Source organism: Heteronotia binoei, chromosome 16 (assembly GCF_032191835.1).
Source record: "Heteronotia binoei isolate CCM8104 ecotype False Entrance Well chromosome 16, APGP_CSIRO_Hbin_v1, whole genome shotgun sequence".
NCBI lineage: Eukaryota > Metazoa > Chordata > Lepidosauria > Squamata > Gekkonidae > Heteronotia > Heteronotia binoei.
In genome coordinates, this window is record NC_083238.1 from 27,491,516 (window position 1) to 27,515,608 (window position 24,093).

The 24,093-nt window shown below is 40.3% G+C and overlaps 1 protein-coding gene across 6 annotated transcripts in view; it reads right to left on the reverse strand.

The window, feature by feature from the left end:
* The window catches only part of LOC132585169 (sodium channel protein type 1 subunit alpha), a 148,922-nt gene that overhangs the window by 10,090 nt on the left and 114,739 nt on the right, over window positions 1-24,093 (reverse strand). For all 6 annotated transcript variants that reach the window (XM_060256958.1, XM_060256953.1, XM_060256956.1 and 3 more), the window contains 7 exons: window positions 22,773-23,129; window positions 18,982-19,461; window positions 17,789-17,909; window positions 17,374-17,528; window positions 14,425-14,598; window positions 12,040-12,162; window positions 1,623-1,904 (listed from right to left, as the gene is read on the reverse strand). In XM_060256958.1, coding sequence (XP_060112941.1) covers window positions 1,623-1,904; window positions 12,040-12,162; window positions 14,425-14,598; window positions 17,374-17,528; window positions 17,789-17,909; window positions 18,982-19,461; window positions 22,773-23,129 — 1,692 coding nt within the window. The remainder of the gene's footprint in view (window positions 1-1,622; window positions 1,905-12,039; window positions 12,163-14,424; window positions 14,599-17,373; window positions 17,529-17,788; window positions 17,910-18,981; window positions 19,462-22,772; window positions 23,130-24,093) is intronic.

The window sequence follows — 24,093 nt, forward strand, 5'->3', positions numbered from 1 at the left end:
GGGGCTCCAATTCTATGAGCCCCAAAAGAAGGTGCCCCCATCCTTCATTATTTCCTATGGAAGGAAGGCTTTTAAAAAGGTGTGCGATCCCTTTAAATGTGATGGCCAGAACTCCCTTTGGAGTTCAATGATGCTTGTCACGCCCTTGTTCCTGGCCCCACCCCCGATGTCTCCTGGCTCCACCCCCAAAGTCCCCAGCTATTTCTTGAATTGGATTTGGCAACCCTAGTCCATGCTCTTAACTATTACACCAAACTATCTGAAAACTGAAAAGCTCTTTAATGCTACACCAAACAAACTGGAAGTGATGGGACCTGAGCTAGCCCTTAACTCTGTGCATGAGTCCTATTTATTTAGGTGTACCTAACATTCTTACTGTTGTACCCCAAAAGTCTAAACCACAATGTAGAACTGTGGTTAAATCAAAATCGCTTCTTTGTCCTACTGAATTTCCAGCAGAAAGGCAGTAAAAAGGTAAGAAACAGCAAAATAGAATGCGTGGGAAAACAAGATGAAGAAGATATTGAAGATATTGGATTTATATCCCGCCCTCCACTCCGAAGAGTCTCAGAGTGGCTCACAATCTCCTTTACCTTCCTCCCCCACAACAGACACCCTGTGAGGTGGGTGGGGCTGATAGGGCTCTCACAGCAGCTGCCCTTTCAAGGACAACTCCTACCAGAGCTATGGCTGACCCAAGGCCATGCAAGCAGGTGCAAGTGGAGGTGTGGGGAATCAAACCCGGTTCTCCCAGATAAGAGTCCGCACACTTAACCACTACACCACACTGGCTCTCCACACCAAACTGGCTCTCAAGATGTCTGATGGACCCAGGGCACAAGAAGTGCAAACATATACTTTGTACAGTACAGAATACATTGTACAGTAAACTATTTAAGCCCTGTACTCACATGGCAATGAATGTATCTATGTTCTGCTTGTATGCACATTCATTTGTTGTAAAACATTCAGTGTGTTTTCAGTTTTAAAGTAAAAGTGTGGACCAGTACCTGAATACATGTGGGATTTAATAATGGGTTCAGTCAGGGCTTTTTTTTTTTTTTTAGCAGTAATGCACAGGAATGCAGTTCCAGCTAATTTGGCATCAGGGGGTGTGGCCTAATATGCAAATGAGTTCCTGCTGGGCTTTTTCTACAAAAAAAGCCCCGGGTTCAGCCATTCACATGTTGAATGTAATATAATAATTACTTAAAGCTTGTAGAAGATAAAATCATGTGTACCCTGAATATCGATACTATATGTGGTCACTGTAACATGCACAACAGCTTTAATACTGGTAAGATGGCTGCCAGGGAAATATTTATGTGTAAGCAGCAGAAATCCTTAGCTTCCACCAGTCAAGCAATTTAGATTGCTGGAGAGTCCATAGTATTGCTGCTAAAGAATCTAAAGAAACAGAGAAGGGTAACTTTTGGTGCTTTGGTTTAAATCAGGTCTAAGAAAACAATCACATAGTTACTTGAATGCATCCTGTCAAATCTAGTTTGACTTGCTTCCCAGTAAATCAGCAAAGGCTCCGAATGTAAGCAACAAAAATACTGAACTCATTTTTTTAACTATACACTCAAAAAAGTAGTAGTATGTAAAAGGGATTAACTTACTACTTGCAGTAAAGAAAGATACCCAAATCCTACATTATCAAAGTTAACTTTCACGTTTTTCCATCGGGCTGTTTCATTTCTTTCTATAAGACTTTGACACTGACTCCAATTGTTGACTTGATCAACAGGGAACCTTTCCTCAGTTGTGGTATTAACACAGTAGTAGAACTTGCCAGCAAACAGATTTACGCCCATGATACTGAAAATTAGCCAGAATATAAGACAAACGAGAAGCACGTTCATGATGGATGGAATTGCTCCTAAAAGGGCATTCACAACCACCTAGTGCACAAATATAGGAGGGAAAGAAAACAGTGTAAGAATACAAATAACAGTCAAACGATTGCTCTGTTGCAACAACGCATACCTAGTCTAAATCTGTTAATCACAATTTTGATTGCAACAGAGACACAGTGTGTTACATTTTAATACTATCACATATTCAAACAGGACAACAAAGATGGGAAAAACATAAAAAAAAATCTAAAGAAAAAAACCAAACTACAAAAAAGAAGGAAAAACAAACCAAAACCTTATAACAGTAACATGAAGGCAGTTGATCTCTGTAAGAAAAGAGACACACATTAAATACTAGTATGGAAAATCAAAATAATAAAAATTAAATGGTTGCTTATCAACTAAAATGACTTGCATCTTTTCTTGAAAACTACCAACACAGATATCACATATTTCATTCAGGGAATGATTTAAGAGTTAGTACTTTTTGAGTACTACATGTAATCATGCATTATTATTACAAAGATTAATTTCTTTGCATAAGGAAGCAAGACAGTTTTGCAATATGTGCTTATCTGAATAATCACATAGTTTATTTCAAGCTCCAGCCATTCTTAAGGAAATTGATCCCCTTTCATTTAAACGTTTTTAAAGAAAATAAAAAAAATGAAGAAAATCATAAGTCAGTATAGGGAAGGGGGTTAGGTGAAGGTTCAAAAAACATTTAAACAAAAATGTTACTGAATGATTTGAATAAAGTAAGATGTCACCCTGATTTTTAAACTATTACAGCTCTTTTTGGAAGTTTATTGACGGCTAGTTAAGGGAGAAGAAATTTTACCAAGGAAAACAAAATTTACGCCTTAGAGTTGCTGCAGTATTTAGCAGGGTGAATATTGGCAGGAATATTTCAGAATGGAATGGAATGTTTTGCATTAAATCTTAAGACTCTGATCCAGCACAGCACAAAATATCCAGAACTGCATGGAAAAAAAATAAATCCTACTGATCAACAGTTTGATGGGGAAAGGGAAAGAGCCTGTAATGACAGACAAATTCCAGTGGGATAGCTGTGTTATAGTGTAATCCTAAGGATGCTTTTCTGCAGATGAGCTCTAATATAGACTTGAGAAGGAGTAGACCTGTTTAGGATTGGACTCTATGGAGCAAACTAGATATAGCATCCCTGAGATCACCCTGAGGAGGTACCTCCATTTTGTAAAGTGAGTTTCATAAGAACATAAGAGGAGCCATGTTGGACCAGGCCAGTGGCCCATCCAATCCAAGACTCTTTCACACAGTGGCCAAAAAACCAGGTGCCATCAGGAGGTCCACCAGCGGGGCCAGGACACTAGAAGCCCTCCCACTGTTGCCTCCACACCACAAGCCCCCAAAATACAGAGCATCACTTGCCCTAGACAGAGTTCCATCTATACCTGATGGCTAATAGCTACTGATGGACCTCTGCTCCATATGTTTATCCAATTTCCTCTTGTAGCTGCCACCACCTCCTGTGGCAGTGAATTGCATGTGTTAAACCACTCTGTTGGAAACTTCTTTTTTGTTAGGAACTCTTTTTTAATAGTGCCATGGTGTCCTGATTCAACGCAGTTGTTCTTCTCACTTCACTCCCACCTGATCAATCTTCATTCCTATTTGTGCTCAGTGAAGTGAGCTTTGACTCACAAAAGCTTTTGATTCATATTGTTCTGCTGCAGACCAATATGGCTACCCTTTGAAACTTTTTTTGTGTTAGAAGACTCTTTGAATCATACTCTGCCATTTAAGGTGAAAAGGTTTGATATCAGCTCTTTGAAACCTTCATGGAGCTGAGGTAGGCTCTTTTTGACTACCACTCCTATCCTTTCCTAGCCTGTGGAGGAGTGTGTGTGTGTGTGTATAACACACACACATGGGATCAGGCTACCCTGAGCTATCATGGTCAGCTTATACAGCTTAGCACTTAAGGATGAATGATTCTTTTGTGTGATTCAAGTGGGAAAGATTAGGATCAGGTAATGGTAGTACGTTATGGTAGAATCAGTTGATGATAATGGTTGGTACACTGAGGGCAGGAGTTGAGCCATTAAAAGTTTGGGTTTATTTTTGGTTCAGTTCTGATTATGACACTAAAAAGTGGTTCACTTAACTGGGTTCACACACTTTAAACTGGTTTCAAAAAAGCAGGCTGCATCCCAGAGGGGCCCCTGGAAGTTAGGGGCAGTGCCCTCATGGCTATGAGCCTGCTGGGGTGCCCTGGCCAAAGTAAAAAAAGTAGTTATTTAGTCAGCTAAGCACAATCTTACCTCAGCATTCAACTGCACATCCTCCCCTCTCCTTCTGTCTCCCCTTGTCAATAGCATCTGCCCTATCCTCAGTGCCTCAGGACTCTATTGTTTTTTTCCACTTCTTGGCACCCCCCAACTTAGATACTACCCTCAGTTTGTGGAGCAGGAACTCTGACATCCCCCCTCCCCGTTTCTTGCCACTGCTTCACAGGTCAGCAGGGGAAAGATGAAGGAGGATTGCCAGTGTTGCAGCAACACATAATGTCATCTCTTGTGGAAAAGCAGAAGTTATGTCCTTGCACTGGGGCAACACTCTAGGATTTGTCCAAAACTCTGTGGTTAAACCTGCCCCCAGATTTCTCTTCAACAAGTTGCCAGCTGCAGCTGCCTACCCAATCCAAGAATCTGCCACTCTTGATGTCTGTTGCTGGACAGCAACTTCTACATGGGCAAGCCTCTGTCTGAGCATCTGGAAGACTACTACTCCAAGGCCATACCTAGAAATCTCTCCTACTTCTTTTTCTCTTAATTCCAGGTGGCTTGCTGGGAAATAAAATGTCTTCAAATATAGCTGGAAATGAGAGGAGCCCTCGTGTTCCCTGTAAGCTGCGGAGTCTTGTCAGCAAAAATTCAACTTTGTGAGCTACTGGCATTAACGTTGCGAGCTACTGGAATTAACACTGTGAGCTACTGCATAAATTAGTGTGCTCTGGGGTCATCCTTCCTGAGCTAAGACATAAATGTGTGAGTTGGAGGCTAAAAATCTGTGAGCTAGCTCATGCTAACTCAGCTTAGAGGGAACACTGGCCCTCATCAACCTTCCCAAAAGAATATCCTCTGTGCTTGACTAGTGGACCAATTCTTTTGAACTGGTTACAATTTGTACTTAAGAGCTTTGGTCCAGTTCAGGTTCAAAGGAACTGAGATATTTAAGTTTGAATTTAACTCTGCTTTACAGAAGAAACCACTCAAAACCAGTTTTGGGTTCAAGCTGAAAGCATGGCTGGTATTGAGATCCCTCTGTTCCTCAGAGATACTTGGGCTGGGTAACTTGATTAGGTTGCGACCAGGAGTGTCAAACATGCAGCCCAGGGGCTGAATCAGGCCTCTGGAGGATTCCTATCAGGCACCCGAGCAACTGGCTGTCATCTGATTCCTTCTCCCTCTCTCTTGCTTTCTTCTGCATCACAGCTTTCTTTGCCAAGCTTGCTCAGTTGCACAGGAGCTACAGAGCATAACCTCTATTTTCTTCAATGGCTGAGGCTCCTCCCTTGGGGAGGAAAGGGGGGAGGCATAGCTTGTTTTTCCAGGCTCTCTCAATCACACAGCAGAGCAACTGAGCCAAGCCTCTCTTCCTTCTATCAGCTGAGGCTCGTCCCCCGCAGTCCCCTGGTGAAGGAAGGAAAAAGCCACAACCTCCTTTGCCCAGTTCCCTGGATCCCCTGGGAGAAATACAAAGAAAACACTAAGACCAAGTGGTAATGTTTTAAGCATGTTTTAAGTTTTTTTAAAAATATATTTAACTGTGTTTGTCTGTGTCCTTTATAAAGTCTATATCTCTGCTACCTAATCTTAAATAGGTACACACATGGCCTGTCCCAACATGGCTCACCCCAACCCTACATGGCCTGGCCTAACAAGGTCTCATTTATGTCAGATCCAGCCCTCATAACAAATGAATTTTACACCCCTAGGTTGAGACTTTTCCCATCTCAGGAGATAGCTGGCTTTAGAAAGGGTATTTGATAAATACAGAGAGAACAGTTATATCAATGGTTAATGATGACCAAGTGCATCTCCACATTCAGAGGCCAGTAACCCTCTCACGTCTGGGGCCAAAATCAGGAGAGGGCTTTGGCTTCCATGCCCTGCTTGTAGGGCTTTGGGGGTGCATCTGGTTGTCCACTCTATAAAACAGGATGTTTGACTGGATGGATCATTCATCTGAAAGAGGATGGCTGCTCTTATACACATGCTAAATAGTGCACTTTCAATCCGCTCTTTCGTGACTGCAAGTGGATTTTGCCATGGAACATAGTAAAATCCAGTTGAAAGTGGACTGAAAGCACGTTTTTCAGAGTGTGCACTCACGCCATTAGAAACAAAGAATTCATGAAACCTTGAGCAGTCTTGTACCTGAATTTTCCTTTGGTCTTAATACTACAGTTAGGCTTACAATTTCTCTGGTTGAGAAGGTGGATCCCTCCACTGCAAGCTCCCATTGCCCTGTGCCTCTTCAAGGGGCAAAAGGGATTTGAAAAAACCCAATAGTGATGGTGGCATGGGCACCGTTACTTTCCAACAATTCCTAGAGTCACTTCTGGGTTTCCCCAGAACTCTAGGGATTGTTGGAAAGTCTATGGCTTTGCCATTGAGTTTCCAGCAATTCCTAGAGCTACACAGTGTCACTGTCAGTTTTTCTCCAGAAGTGATGTCATCATGCCGGCTCTGCAGCTTCCCCACCATGTCCTCAGACTGGCGGAAACCCTAGTAGAAATATTTGATTCATTCATTTAATTACTTAGAATTTTTTTATTATTTATTAACTGGGCAGCAGGACTGTTTTTTTTTTTAAATTCCATTAGTTATCTTGAATTAAAGTATTTACAAATCTATGGTGGGAACAGGCATCTTCTCTGAAGAAACTAACTCTTTCACACACAAAGATGTAATCTCTTCTGAGATGGTGTCTACTGTGGTGTGTACATCATCTAAGCAAAAAGGACAACTGTTTTTGTCCTCAGAAACACCCTTTTACTCGTACATCAGTGAACAAAGATTTAATTAATTGATTGACCAATTAAATCTCATATGATTAGTGAACTAAGGTTTTGTTAATCAAGTGACAACCGTATCTAAAACGCTTATGACGTCAAAATAAAAAGTGCCTTAAACAAAAAGAGCCCTTAAACACAAGGGATACAACATTTGGTTGAAGACTTGACATGTTAAGATAGTTATGCCAGAATTTTGAAATAATATTGTTGTGTGAAAGGAGTTTCTATTGGTAGTTTGTGTGCTGGTTATTCACATTTTCTCAATTTTTTTTTATATAGGATAAGAGAGAATCTGCCTCACTGATGAGACAAAACATAAGAAATGTGTGCTTAAAAACTTCCTTGAGAAAATTAAATCTCTTTTCTCTTTTGCTCTCTAAACAGGATAATGGAACAGAAATGTTTCCTATAGGAACATCACGTCCGAAGAACCAGGATTTTCCCACTACTCCCTTTCCACTGCAGTCCTTTAAGCTTGCAAAACATTACTCTTTAGGGCTTGGGGGACCCTAAGAAATACCATGAGAGACAGTGTGGGGATCTGCAATTCAAAGGGGAGAACTGGTAGCCATTGCTTCCCTGGTGTTGCAAGCAGAAGTGCCCCTCCACTCATCAAAGGAGGAATTTGGACTGAGCACGTTGGCTTGGATGCAGACTAGCATTTCCATGGGCACAAGGATTTCTACCAGTGGAAGGTGATCTTATTGCCTCCCCCCTTTGCAGTACCCTGAAATGCCCCCTCATTTGGGGCTACTGTTGGAGTGGGGATGGCAGGAAATCATGCTCTGCAGGTGAAATCCTTACACCTGTGGAAGCACTAGCCTGGATCCAAGCCATTGACTGTAAAATTCAAGTAAATCCCTTCTCTTCCTTACATGTTCGGTTTTTGCAAAATTGTCAAGGGAACCAAAGCAGAGAAATAAAACCACTACATAGGATGATGGTCCATAAGAACAGATTACCAACGTAAGAGAATGTGTTAATTGGAGCTATAAAAAACTGAAAGAGCTTTTTGATGCTGCCAATTGCAAATGGAGTTGTTGCTGCTTCAATAAAAGAGGCATTTTTAAAAATCTGCTAGAGCATACACAATGTTCAGAATACCCAATTTCTTGTTAAAGTTGCCTCCCTGGAAACTGGACTGGAAATTTGAAATATGATAAAACTTGAAAGCAATCAGCCAGAAATGTGCATAAGACATGCAAAACGGAAAGTGCAAGGTGGAGTCTTTTTTTTAAAAAAATCCTCCTTTTCTGCTTTGCTGCTCTAATCGAAACATATCAAGCACGGCGTGACATGCTGTCTTCCAGTGAGTTTACACATAAACACATGCTTTATTGCTACAGAAATTAATCCTCTAAATTTAGCAAAGCAAATGGATAAGTCATTTTTCTACGTTTATGACAACATACATGTTTGCCACTGCTGCAAGAGGCATTGCATTACAGGGAGTATTCAAAAGACATATAGGAAGCAATAGCTATATTAAAATCTTATTTTGCAAGTAGGTATAAACACATATCTACATGCACTAAGATCAGAATATAACTCTCAGTCCATGATAGAGATTTAATTTCAAACGAAAGCAGGAGCTTACTTTGCCTTCCAGCACCTATGTGGAGTTAGAATTGTTCAAATTTCCCCTTCAAGAGATTCAGTAAGTTCTCAGGATAACACAACAAACTTGTATCCTTTTACTGTCTTGATCATTTTTCTCCCTGCTCCTATGGGGCTATTGTGACCAATAAAACAGTCGAATTATATTTCATAGACTTACATTGTCCTTAGGTCTTGTGGCTGACTTCTGCGTACGACTAATATTACCAGTTTTTGGAACACAAAAATAATATGAAGTTAATTTAAAGCTTCATATATTAAATAGAAGAACGCAAATATGTGAACACTGAAACGCTCTTAGGAATGACAGGTCAGAACCTAGTGTAACTGCATGAAAAAGTGAGAGTTTCATATGTCCCATTGTAACTAAACAAAACCAGATATGTTTTTAAATGATGCTAAAAACAGATTGTTGATGCTAGACCACAATTTCCTTTCATCTTGAATGGCTGATTAATTGGCTGATATTTTCAGGATAAATAATGGCCTTGTTCATGAGGATTTAAGTGTTGGTCATTTTCTTAATTCATTAATATCTTTTGTTACTGAGAAGTATCTTTCAGAGAATGTGACTTCTCAGTTAAAAAGCTGGAAGTTAGCCAAAGTTCAGAGGTAGAAGCCTGAGGCAGGAAACATGATTTGTGGCATTACTACTGGTCCAATGACTTCCAAACCTGCTGAGTTCTAGATTGCTAGGGAATCAAAGTCCATAGATCAAATTCACTGCATGGGGAGAAAAGACGATATTATACTGGGAATGAAGACCCCAAAAGTTCATTTGGAAGGAGCTTTTGGGTCCCCACTTTATTTCCCCGGAATAAAAAAGTCGCTTGTGAATGGGGATAAAATGAAACCAAGTCTAATCTTTTTTTTTCCTTATATGAACCAGATAAATATGATTTCAAGTTACAAAGTATGTGACATATCCTAAAGGACTAGCTGAACCATAGTTCTGTGATGTCTATGTCATTGAACAATTGCCGCCCGTAAAGAAAGCAAGGGAGTAATTAATTGTTTGCATTACTTATTTCCTTGGCAGCAGCCCAATCCTGTCAATGGCATGTATTCAACCACACAGTTTTTATAATGGAATTTCCATTTATGGAAGAGGGGGTGGTAATTTCTGTTGATTTTTTCCTTCTACTGCAGACTTTAACTTTGGCCTTTGTGCTGTTCTTAAGGGGCTACTATACCCCAGAAACAATATTTGGGGGGAAGGGAGCTCAGTGGGCTGCAGCAAAATGAGGAAGCAGGGAAGTTCTACTCACCATGCCTTTGTCTTTTTCTCCACGGAGTGTGGCTGCTGAAATATGAACTGTTTCATAGTGTGATCCTAAGCAGAGTGACACCCTCCTAAGTCCACTGCAGTTAAAGGGCTTAAAATGGTGTGACTTTATTTAGGATTGCAGAGTCTCGAGTTTTATGAAGTTTCCTAGGAGTTCTTTTTTCCTGTTCACAAATCATTCATTAACAAACATTGATTTCTGTGAATGTGCACAGTTTCTAAATTCAGGCCAAGTGCTTGGGGGGGGGGTGGGTGGGAATTCTGTGTAAGTCATTTGCACACTTTATACACTTAATCTGTTTGCCGTTGGATTTGTGTTTTCAGATCGTCAGATGTTATTTCTTTGGCTCCTTGGCTCAATGAGATAAATCTTTTAAGCAGGGGCAGGGGAATGGATAGGAAATGGCAAATACGTTGTGTACATATGATACCTTGGTTCCTTCTAAATAGCATTAACGAGAAAAATTGCAATGGAAATTGCTTGTGAATGGGAATAAAATGAAACCAAGTCTAATCTTTTTTTTCTTATATGAACCAGATGTTTATCAAAGTTATCTTTTTGTTCAGAATGGCATATTCTTGGTACTCATATTACATGAACATTAAGCATCATTGCTTTTCTTGAAGGTTATTTAGGACGGAGTACAAAGAACAACAGTTCCCCAAACATTTGTGCCAACAAAAACACATTTGCAAGAATGTTCATGAATAGTAAATAAAAAGAAGTATGGAGAAGTATGGAGAAACCAAACAGTCAGTCAAAAAACTGAATGGATGTTTGTGAACACTACAGCGATTGACCAGCTCTTACCCTATTCCACTGCTGACTTCTCAATTCATGAATTTCTCGTTTAAAGGGATTTGTTGAAATTAAGGGGTGGTTAGATGCACCTGAAATTCATGTACTGAGTCAGTTTCAATTTACAATATTTCTTCTTCCAAATTTTGAAGAAAAGATAATGCAACCTGATGGATACAATTCGAGGAACTGAGCTCTCATCATCTGAATTTCATTTCAGGGTACTGTTGATGGCTTTACATCTAAGCACTATTTTAGACAGCAAGACGTGAGGTTGATCTCATTAGATAAGATTCTTTTTAATATTCTTCAGAAGCTGTTTCCTCTTATGTTTCCATGAAGTGGCAAGAAAAGCATTCTCTCAGAATAACAGGTTTGAATCACATGCAATTTGGATAGATCTGTATACAGAGAGCAAACTAATTGTTCCAACTTTGGAGCTAATGGCTTCAAAGACAAACAGTCTTCAGAAGTTTTTTTTTCTTTCTTGTGACCAGTATTGTCACAAGCTAACCCATTAGCTTTAAGGACGAGAAGAAAACAGGGATATAGTGTAAGCAACTTTTTAAAGATAGCAATTAAGCAGTGATCTTGAGTTATTTCAGAAAGCAAACATATAATATTGCATGATTTGTGTAGATAATGCTGGGGTTTTGCTGGAATAATCTTAACTGGATTGATGTTTTTTAGTCATGTGAGAAAAAAAAGAATCCATTGTATGGTCTGATTAATTAACCATTTCAACAGATTTAGTCAAATTAAGTCAAGGCCACACCAGTGTTGAAGGTTATTGAATTGGCTACATGTGTGTTTCATAATGTTTCTTGTGTCAGTTACGCGTAAGCAGTTCAGTGACAAAAACTGAGACACACTCCCTTCTGGAACCATGTTATAATAATCACATTTGACCTATTGAAGGGAAACCTAAACTGAAGCATGTGTTAGCGTAAGTATTAGTTTCAGCAGGAGTATGGTTGCCCCATTAAGTTAAATAGGAACATACAGATTTGAATTTATGAGAGCAGCACACCATTCTAAACACTGATGTGATGTAAACCAGGTCATGAAATAGAAATATTTCATTGATGGGGGAAGTCACACAAAAAATCAACTCACCTTTAGATCACTAGCAGCAAATCTGATTAGGTTTAATACATTTACAAACAAAACTCCTCAAATTGGCTAGAAAGTAAAGTAATATAAATGCTTCCAGCTAATGCATTGCACAAAGCTGAACAAAGGGTTCAGGATAGCTAATGAAGCTTTTGCTTATCTGTTACTGAGAAATATGCAAGAGAATGAAAGGGCGGCACTTCTGCATGGATTAATCATTCCTGATTTAACATGCATGGAACATTCCTGATATTTAGGCATGCATGTTCTTTGCAAACAGCTCCCCCCCATTTCATCTTACCCTCATCCCTTCAAATCTCGACAAAGCTCGTAAAGGTCTCAACGCCCTCAGTGTCCGGAGGGACTTAATGGCACCCAGTTCTGAATAACCCAGTGCGTTAGCTGTTAAGCTAACCAAAGACACCTGTTAAAAAGGAAAAACAAAACATGGTTTGAAACTAGAAGCTGTTTTTGGTATGAACTGAGTTGAAATAATGATGAATAAATTATGTTTATTAGCCTAATACAGATCGCAGAGTTGATGGAGTATGTTTTACATACTTTAATCGTTTTGTGTATTTATTGGACATTTTCACATTTCTGTTTTATTTCGTATTGTTATTAAAATGCTGAGAACAATATCATCCCCCTGCATGATGTTAGAGGAATGTAAGGGATGTAGCTCATTGGAAGAGACTCTAGTTGGCATTCAGAAGTTCCTTGGTTCAATCCCTGGAACTGCCAGCTAAAAGGACCAGGCTGTAGATGATGTGAAAGAATTCTTCCTGAGACCCTGGAAAGCTGCTGATGGGCTGGTGGTCTGATTCCATATAAATCAACTTCATGTGTGACCATGTGCAACGTTCTGTCCATTGCAAACTCATTGGTATTTATCCAAACATGCAGTTCTGCTGACAATACCATTTTTGATTGCAGAATTTCTGCTGATATTCCCTGCCCCAGTGCTGTTTGTTAAAACACCTCTATGGTCTCAATGGGCTACAGAAGGAGGAGGAAAGTGAGGAACTCCTGTGCTATGAAGTCCACAGGTGTCTGGACACACACCTTTATGTTAATATCTTCATCACAGAGCTATATGTATCTCAAAAGCTATCAAGTCTTACTCTTTGCCTCAAGATAGAATCCTTCATTCTTCCGTGTTGCAATAAAAAGCTGGATGATGGGAGCAGAGCACTGAGAAACAGGAAGGCAGGGCGGAGCACAGCAAAACAAGATGCATGCAACCTAGTAACTGACTTCTGAACATGGAACATAGAGTGTGAAGGCACCAGAAGTTCAAAATGATCCTAGGACCTAAAAATGCGACGCTACCAGCATTGTATCCAACCACACGACACAACTTTTCTAGGTGCATTCTTGCATAGAGGACTGTTGCATAGTGATCAAAAACCCACACTGCAAGCAGGGTTGCAATCACCTGGGTTTGGAGAGACATATGTAGATTTACTGTTACATATCCAATTTTTTTTTTTTTTAAAAAGGCTTTCGGTAAAGGGGCTGGATTTTTGCATGTGTCCAGAGTCTTCTGACAGTCCAATGAGTCTGTATGGACAACAACCTTCCCTGCAGCTCTGGATCAGGATGAACAAATCCAGTGCAATTACAACCTGAATTTTTTTTAATAACCTCGCAAATATATAACTATGAATGCAGTGTATGGATAAATGCAGTAATGGATCGTGCACGTGAGTGCTTCATGTTTAAATATAATAATAATAAATAAATTTCATTTATATCCCCGCCGAAGCGGGCTCAGGGCGGCTAACAACATATTCATATAATTATACAAAGGTTTAAAATCACATTAGTCTTAAAACATAATTTTAGTCCAAGATCAGAGAAAGCTATAATTAGTACTAAGCTACTTAAAATTTAGGATGCTTTCTTCATAAAGTGTAAATGCACATTCACACTGTTTACTGACTACACTACTTAACTGTTTTAATGGCCTCTTGGATCTTGATCTGCATTGTCAGATTTTAGAGATGTTCAAATCATTCCAGAAAATAGGCATTGCAAGGACTGAGCTCTGTATTCATAATAGGCAATGGGGCTTGTTAGTGTGAAGTGCTGCAATAGAATCTACGTAAATTAATCTACATTGGAAATCTTGGTAATACTTAGCTAAGAAATTAAACATGATGAAGCTTTTTATTGTAGAACTTTGCTTACTTAGAATCACTCTCAAGGCAATATTTGGCAGAGTGAGCTGTTCCACTCGGAAATGTTATGCGGCAGAACTAGTTATCCTCATGACATTTACGGATTCTGTCTTTCCTATCTCTGAATGAACCTGAAACCACCTTATAATAGACTCAACCCATTCACTTATCAAGATCAATATCATCTGCTTTGAGTAGAAGTGGGTCACCAGGGTCTTAGGCAGAGGTCTTTTACATTGTCTTCTACCATATGTTTTAAACTGGTGATGCTGAGGATTGAACCTGGGACCTTCTATATGCAAAGAAAATACTCTACCACTGAGCCACGGCTCTACTCTAATGGAATGGCAGACATTACGTGTAAAATGTAATACATATAAAATACATTGACTTATGCGTTGAATGGCGTCAGTTAAAATAGAAAAAGAAGGTTAAAAACTAACATTTATTGACAGTGTATAAAACGACTTATCTAACATGGTGCTTAGATAATAGATACATACATCAACAATCAGGAAGTCCAGCCAACACCAGGCATTAGTAAAGTAGGTTTGATAGCCATATGCCACCCATTTCAGAAGCATTTCTAGAATGAAGATGTATGTGAAGACTTTGTCAGCATATTCTAGCATGGTCTTGATCGTTTTCCGTTGTTCAATATAGATGTCTTCAAATGCCTGTAAATTGTTCAAATGGTTTAGTACTCCTTTTTGCGATACTAAAAGAAACCAGTAGAAAGTCCTATATTGGTTCTGTTCCCCATTTAGAGAAAATTCTTCCAGCTCTGTAGTTTACAGTAAATGATACACATTTGAGTCATTACCATAATTTCTCTTACACAAATGATTTTGTTTATATAAATGATGAAACAGAATAATTCTGTGACCTAGCCTGTAACAGTCATAATACATAACAGACTTCTATTAACAGCTTCCTCAATGCTTTTGCTTTAGTTGAGCATGTCTGCAGTTCTGCTAACCATAACTGTAGGACAAAATGATTGATTGGCTCAATTCAGTTATAAAGTGAAACCATAGTTTAACGGGTGAAACTAGGATATGGTCTCCAGATGATCATTTAAACCAGGGATGTCGAACTCATTCGTTATGAGGGCCAGATCTAACATAAATGAGACCTTGTTGGGCCGAGCCAGGTTGGGTTGGGTCGAGCCATGTTGAGCCGGGCCATGTGTGTACCTATTTAAGATTAGGTAGCAGAGATATAAATTTTATAAAGAACACAAACACACATATTTTTAAAAACTTAAAACATGCTTAAATGTTAGCACATTAGTCTTAAAGATGCTTTCTTTGTATTTCTCCTATGGGATCCAGGGAACTGGGCAAAGGAAGCTCTGGCTCTTTCCTTCCTTCCCCAGGGGACTGATGGAGGAGCCTAAGCCAGTAGAAAGAAGAGCCTTGGCTCAGTAGCTCTGACGTGCAATTGAGAGAGCCTGGCAAAGCGAGCTGTTATGTAGAAGGAAGCAAGAGAGAGGGAGAAGGAAGCAGACAATAGCCAGTTGCTCAGGGGCCTGATAGGAGCCCTCCAGCGGCCTGATTCGGCCCCTGAACTGCATGTTTTACACCCCTGATTTAATCCCTCAAATGCTGGTTTAATCACTTTTGCTCTTTCCCCTACAGAGACCCAGTTGGTATTCAGCCTGCCATGTAGCCAGGCTGGTGCTGGAAACAGGCCAGGCCTGGGGACGCTGCAATTTTTGCCATGAACATGTTTAACAGTCAAACTTATTTGAAGTTGCTGCAGGAGCAGATTACGATCCCCTGATTGCTGTGCTCAATGAAGGCTGAAACATGGCAGTTACAGATCTGAAGGTTCAGATCTCTAACTTTGCTGTATTTCAGTCTTCTCCAAACACAGTGATGCGGGGATGGGAAATGGTGGATTAGAAGCCCACTCCTAGAGAGCACAAAGAACAGGGTCCATTCTTTTTATTCTGCGAAGTATGAACATGGATGTGATATGCAATCTTCCAATGTGTTTTTGGCAATCCCATGTAAAAATCTTGCAGATCCATGCACCATGATGCAGGAGATCCATAATTTTTATGCTTTCTCTAGGCAAGGATATGAGCTACAATACAATGGAAGTTTTATTTTAGTGTAAAAATCCAATACATTCATGAGGATCTATTTAAACTAACCTAGATATGACTTTTACCCCTTGTCCCCATATAATGTACTGAGTGACGAGACGTGTTAAAGGCAACATACTTTATTGGCGAGTACATCAGAAGGCAAGGCCACGCGGGACGGGTCCCGATTATATACATACCCCGGAACAACCCTCCATCTGGCCAGGTCCAATCCTGGCCAGTTAAACTTCCCGCCACAGATCTTGATTGGCGGAGCATATTAGCAAGCTACATCCGGGGACCAGTGGACTTCCACTGGTCGCCTCTGTAGCGTCCGCTGTGTTGTAACATCACAACTGAAATGCAAGGCATAACACCCCACAAACACAGTTGAGATGAAAATGAGTTTCTAAACTCCTCCCCTCCTTTGTACTTCTTTGAACTTCGGCAGGGCTGAAACACTGTAAAGTTAGAAATGTGACACCTTCTCTGTTCAGCAGTCATTCACACTTTCAGAACACACGTGAATGCAAAACTAGTTGCACTGCATGGCTAGAAATGGCTAGTGAAGCAACCTGTTGAGAACAGATCAATGAGTTATTGAGCCAGTCCTCAAAAAATCAGGTCCTTGGTTGTGATCAGTGAATAGGACATGAGCCAAACTGGGCGGTGTTCATGTGTCCCTAGCCAGGATTAAACTATGATGTCCATGTTTGTACAAAATGCAGAACCATATTTAAGACTAACTGGGGATAATAAAACAAAGTTTGAGTCCAGTAGCACTTTTAAGACCAACAAAGTATAGTTCTGGGTATAAGTTTTTGTGTGCATGCACATTTCTTCAAATAAACCAACTTCAAACATGGTTTCAGATTTCGGTTTTATATTCCCTAGCAAACCAACAACGGTTAGTGGCTGGGTCCAGACAGTCATCCTAATCAAGATTTTGCACGATATCTGAATGAGCCAGTTTATCCTACGGAGTCCTTATCACGATCAGTTCTTGCCCTACCCCATGAAACTTTATTTTAAAAAGCATATATTTAGTAGGTAGAGGCTGATGTACATTAAAAATATGGAATGGAACAACAAAGTTGATTTCCTGTCTCTTCCACTCTTATTCCACTTTGGCATCTACCTTCTTTAGCTTTGTCTGTGGCTCAAACATCAAGGAATAATTTATCGATAAAATTTAAACAATAATCATGTGTAAAGTATTTGATGGAGGCTAGGCATTATTAGAAATATGTTTCTGAATACTTCAGAAGGACTATAAGTTGGCCATAGTTTTCAAAATATAATTTTTAAATTTTACACATAAGCCATATTTTTAATCTTTTTCTTTTCTGTTTTCACTTACCAGAGCACCACTGCTAAGAAGAATCATAAAGACAATGAAAGTTTCAAACCAGTTGTGTTCAACTATTCGGAAACAGGTTTTTCTAAGATTCCACCACTGTTTTCCTCTTCCATCTTCAACACTAACGTCACAGCACTTGAATTTTCGTATGCAACCTGAAAATATATTAAAATCTGACAACTCATCAAAGACAACAACAAAAACCCTTCCAAATTATTTTGTTTCACATTCTACGACCAAGTTATTTATTTGGCATACTTCTCCAAGAATCTGTCAATATACAGAAAATGTAAACTTGGCTTTTGTTCCTTCAAAACTTATCCCCCCCCCCCCCCAAAAAAAAAACACAATAGAAGTAGACAGAAGCCAAGCAAAGTTGTCTGGTAGTTGCTTGCTTAATGTTACCTTCCCTCACCTTCTGTAAAACAAGCTTCTGGTTCTTGTGCTTCCTCAGCTTCTACTTCCGGTTGCTCTTCTGCCGGAAGTCCAATATCAACTGTGCTACCTTCAGAAGATGAGCTAGAAGAATTTAGTTTCTGTGAAGGAAAATAAATACCAATATACTGAGTTCAAGATGAAAAATAGTATCTTTTTTAAAAGGGAGCAGCTTAGCTAGCTATAGCTCTATAATCTGTTCTTGTAACAGATCTTTAATGGGCCAGTGGACAGTTGATTTTCTAGGGTTCCCCTTAATGAAGTAACAGAGTGAGCACTGTGAAAGTTAAAACTGGTAGATGGAGACCAGTACGTTCAAAAAGTAACATAGATAATATGATTGGTTTGGATGCAAACAACTATAGGCAGAACTCTGCAGACAGAAGAAATATTTTCTGCAGCCCACTGTCTTCTGCTGTCCCATGTACCATCAAAGAACTGTTTCTGAGATGTGAGCAGTCTTAAGAAGAAGAAGAAGATATTGGATTTATATCTCACCCTATACTCTGAATGTCAGAGTCTCAGAGCAATCACAATCTCTTTTACCTCCCCCCCGCCCCACAATAGACACCCTGTGAGGTAGGTGGGGCTGAGAGAGCTCTTACAGCACTGCTCTTTCAAGGACAACTCCTACGAGAGCTATGGCTGATCCAAGACCATTCCAGCAGCTGCAAATGGAGGAGTGGGGAATCAAACCCAGTTCTCCCAGATAAAAGTCTGCACACTTAACCACTACACCAAACTTAACCACATGGGACAAAGTGCTGGGTACTGTATCTCTAGGTTGAATTCCAAAGAAATCATTGAAATATTTTCTGCATGGCTGATGAGTGCTTCCTTACAGATTTCTGACAAGTTTTGGTAATTGCATCAAGGAAGACAAAAGAGTGTTGAATAGCTGGTATAAATGGGCAAATGCATGCCATAGTCATTTAGTAAGGATAGGATGCAATCCTAAGGATGCTTTTGGGGGAGCAAGCACCACTGAATGAAATTGGAGTTACTTCTATGCAGACCTTACGATTGCTCCATTAATCCTTTTTCTTTCTAAGGGAAATAAGAGAGGCTGTCCAGTTGTGTCCAGGGTTGTTGCTAGAACAGATTGTACCTGTAGAGAAAGTTCTGTCTCAAAGAAGGGTCTCCATAGTAGCTCATAAGTCAATCAAAACTTACCTCTTTGCTCTCTTCCAAATCTGATTCACTGCTGAACTCCTCTGTATTTAAATTTTCAAAATCTGACTCTCCAACAGCTATTGGCACAGTCACAGTCAGGCTCGGGTTGTTTATAAAAGACATGTAATCACTTTCATCGATGATATATTTTTCTACGCTGCTACCCGTGCCGATGCCACTTGTGGTTCCATTTACATCCTGAAGGTAATTCAGATCCTTGCCGATTTCCATAGTGTGGTTGGAAACACAGATGTTCTTATTGTTTAGCTCCTCGAGGGGTTTGATCTCATCCAAAGCCTTCTGCTTCTTAACGAAGGATTTCTGAATGAATTCACGGATTTTCCTTTTCATATAGTCTACCCCTTTATCTATTCTTGCCACAGCGATCTGGAGATTGTTCATTTCATTGTCGTCATCTGTAGCAGCTAGGTTGTCAGCACTGAAGGAGCTCAGCAGCAAGGCCAAAAATAGATTTAGTACCTAAACCAGGAGGAGGGGGAAAAAGAAAAGAGAGATCCTACTTTTTGGCTCCATGGACATCTCTTGTTAAAATAATGAGCTTGAAATACCCACATGTAAACCTAGGATTATATAGGGCTGCCAATGGCTGGATATCTTCTGGGAGTGCGACTGATTGCCAGGCAACAGAGATCAGCTCACTCGGAGAAAATGGCTTTGGAAGGTGGCCTCTGTGGCATTATACCCTACCCAAACCATACTCCGACACTGCCAGGCTTCATACCCCAAATTTCCAGGTGTTTACCAACCCAAAGCTGACAACACTAACAGGTTGCCTGGGAGGGTGGGAGCGCTGAATTGGGCCCCAGGCAAGCACCTAAGTTTGCTTGCCTCCTCCACCTGCGTGCCTGCCTCTGCAGCAGCCCATCCTTTCCCGCACCATGCTCCGCCCCATCCCCCCGGGTGCCACGGCTAGGTGCAGTGCCCCCCTTCCCGTCGCTACCCGCATGATCACAGCGCACAGCACTGGGGCCCTGCCATCCCCAGTGTGGCGTACATCTTATCTTTAGAAGAATGCGCTGGCGAAAGCTTGGCTCCCCCTCTCTTCTGGTTCCGGAAATGAAGGGGGGGGGAAGCCTCAGTGCATTCTTCTAAAGATAAGATGCACACCATGGCAAGACCCCGGCACAGCGCTGTGATCATGGGGCGGGTGGTGACGGGATGGGAAGGGAAGGGGGGAAGGAGGGGGCAGGTGAGCATCTCGAAGTGGCACCTGGGGGGGTGGAATGGAGCATAGCGGTGCATTGCAGCACCACTTGGGGCGGCATTGGGGGACACCTACCTAGAGCGCCACGCACCCATGGATCGGCTCTGCCCTGTGGGCTGAAGAAAATTGAAGGAACAGACCACGTACTTTTATCCTGCAGATTCTACTGTGATTTATGTGCATCTTATCTGGATCCTATATTGCAATCCCTGGGGGGTAAATCTGATGAAAACAAGGTAGTGAGTTTACTAGCCTCAAATAAGGCTAAAACCATCGAAGCAATGGCAAGCTTCCTTTATTTATGCTTAAAGGAGAAGAAGTCTGTTTAGAATGTTTAATTAACCAACTTTTCTTTTCCTGCTTCCTTGATTTGATACTGTTGTTATGCCAATAAAGGTTCTGTAACTGTGAGAGAGAATGTTGGCTTAATGTCACTCAAAGAATTTCACAGCTGAGTACAAATTTGAACCTGGGTTTCCCCAGTCTCATTACATGACTGCTACAATGGCTGCCTATACAGCCCAGGAAAAAGATAATTACCAACCTCGGAAGGATGGAAGGCTGAGTCAATCTTGAGCCGGCTACCTGAACCAGCTTTCGCTGGGATCGAACTCAGGTCGTGAGCAGAGCTTAGGACTGACAGAAAGTACTGCCCCTGCTCCCACAAATACAAATGCTGTTCTGTTGGGGGAGCTGCATGGTTGAATATATGCCACCAATTAGCAACCTCCATTATGCACCCTTATAAAGTTTCAAATTGGTTCCAAGGGATGTTGTGTCAGAATAATAGTTATTGCTGGAATATGTTACTCTGTCATCCAGCATAACCTTGATGTAACCCTGTCACCTGGAAACAAGGGAGCAAATTCAATAGTATGCAACTCCTGTTGGATAATTTATACTATAATATTCCCAATTACTATATGTGGACCTAAAAACTGGACACTGAAGAAAGCTGACAGAAAGAAAATTAATTCATTTGAAATGTCATGTTGGAGGAGAGTTTTACAGATATCGTGGGATGCCAAAAAGTCATATAAATGGGTTCTAGATTAAATCAAGTCTGAATTCTCCCTAGGAGCTAAAATAACTTAACTGAGGCTATTGTACTTTAGTCACATAATGAGAAGACAATAATGGAAAAGACAATAATTGTAGGAAATGTTGAAGGCAGTAGGAAAAGAGGATGACCCAACATGATTGCTTCAATAAAAGAAACCATGGCCTTCAGTTTGAAAAACCTAACTAAAGCTGTTAATGATAGGACATTTTGGAAGTCATAAATCTTTAGAGTTGCCATAAGTTTGAAGCAAACTTGATGGCACATAACTTACACACAAGTTCAGGTTTGTAGAAAGATCTGTCTTGCCTGTTCATAGCTCCAGTCACTGGATTTAGGTATCTTCAGATTTGGCAGACATTTCTATTTGTGTATAGATATATAAGTAGGTGATCTGCCAGAACTTGTGGAAGGCGTCTCATTTTCCCCGTACCTTGCCTCCCCAACTATTTCATCTTTGCCTTTTTCTGGCAGCTCCCATAGCCTCTTCCCTTTCCTTGCTTCCTTCTCTTCTTCCCACCCATCAGCAAACCTACTTTTTATTTGCCTCCCATCTCCAGCTTTATTGATTATTTATTTATTTAATTTATACCCACCTTTCTCCCCTGCTGAGACTCAAAGCAGTTTACATCATTTTCCTGACATCCATTTTATCCCCACAATAACTGTGAGAAAAATTAAGCTGGGAGCATCTGACAGACCTAAGATCACCCAGCAAGAGAAGAGCGGGGATTTGAACTTCTGTCTAACAGCTCCTAGTCTGAAATGCTAACCACTACACCACACTGGCTTTTGTGTGGTGGCTCCTGTTGAATAGTAGTGAGTCAGGTCTGGAAAGTGCCCCCCTCCCCCTGCCTTTTACTGACAGAAACCAAGGCCTGAAGACTGGTATTGCTATTGTGGTTGCCTAGCAACCCCCACAATGCTTACTGTAGAAGGCATTTGTTTCTTAAAGGTACAGGTGCTGTTTCTATTATTTGGGGATTTTAACCCCCCCACTGTATTTTTTTTTTTTTTTAAGAATTCAGATTTTTCTGCAAACCTGGGGCTTTTCTCAGGTTTGTAGAAAAATCAAAAGGAGATTGAGGAAGAATCGCACTGCTACAGCACCAACCCCAAATCAGACTTTTCCCTGCAGCCACTGTGGCCGGACCTGCCTGTCCCGCATTGGTCTTGTCAGCCACCAGCGAGCCTGCAGCAGACGTGGACTATTGCACCCTTCTTAAATCTTCGTTCGCGAAGCCAAGCCGAGAGAGAGAGAGAGAGAAATCTGTCTTGTCTGTTTATGGTTCCAGTCTCTGAATTTAAGCATCCAGAGATGAAACCACGTTGAGAATTAGATTTATTCATATTAAACGCTCAGCATAATTTCTAATTATTACATGTAAAAAAAAAATCTTGAAAAGGCTTTGCTGAAATACCCAGTGTGTTTTGTTCCATATTAGATCACACATAGCTCCAATCCAGAACGAATACATATATATCTGTATATTTAATGTTACATACCACTAGATTTCCAATCACCATAACCATCATGAAGACCGTAAGGCACATGGCTTGACCTGCAACTTCCATACAGTCCCACATGGTCTCTATCCATTCTCCACAAAGTACTCGGAAGACAATCAAGAAAGAGTGGAAAAAGTCATTCATGTGCCAGCGTGGAAGTTCACAGTCATTAGCGATCTTGCAGACACATTCTTTGTAGCTTTTGCCAAACAGCTGCATGCCAACCACAGCAAAGATGAAGACAATGATGGCCAAGACCAAGGTCAGATTCCCCAGAGCCCCAACAGAGTTGCCAATGATCTTTATCAGCATATTTAGAGTTGGCCAGGATTTTGCCAACTTGAAAACTCGCAACTGGAAAAGAAAGAAACAAGAAATAGAATACTGTAAAGGGTATCGGTGTAGAAGTTAATAGGTGCAATCCACTCTACTCTGTTTTAGACATCAAAACAAAATGTTTCTTTTTTCCTGGACTTTTGATTGGGTGTTTGATCTTTTTAATTACTTATATAATCTGCTTTTAGACTAAGGACTGGTATGAGGCTTATTCAGGCTGCCAAACATTTTACACAAATGGGTTTTGTTGTATTTTATGGCGTCTAGGCTTTTATGATTTCATGGCTTCTAGATTTTTATTGGCTAGTTTTTAATGGTTAATGTTAATAATTTTTTAATTACTTTCTTTAATGATTTTATCTTTTATGTTGTCAGTCACCTCAAGCAGGTATCTGAAGAAGCAACATATAAATGTTTTAAATAAACAGATAATAAATTAAAAGTTTGGAATGATTTAGTTACATTGAAATCAGTGGGAACCAGTTACCGGAGGAGGTCAGGGCCCTGCGGGATATTGGACAATTCCGCAGGGCCTTTAAGACAGTCCTCTTCCGGTTGGCCTATAACTCACCGGCACCAAAACCACCAAAACTACCAAAATACTGAAGGAAGTTGATAGATAGCATAGTGCTGGATTGATGTACTGATTTTTTAAATGTATTTTAATGTTTTAATCTCTTAATTATATAAATTGTTATTGTATTTAAAATTTGAATTTTATTGTTAGAATTTCTGTGTTGTAAGCCACTCTGAGCCCGCTTCGGTGGGGTAGGGCGGGATATAAATAAAATAAAATAAATAAATAAAAATCTATTAAATCAGATTGCAGTAATCAGTCACATGGGCTGCCTTTTAAAGTGTTTCAAAAGCTGCTATTCAAAAGGGTGCGGCATGGGTAAAGAGGACTGCAGTAGTGATCATATTACCACTGTACTGAAAGATCCATATTGGTGTTCAAATTGATCTGAGCACAGTTCACAGT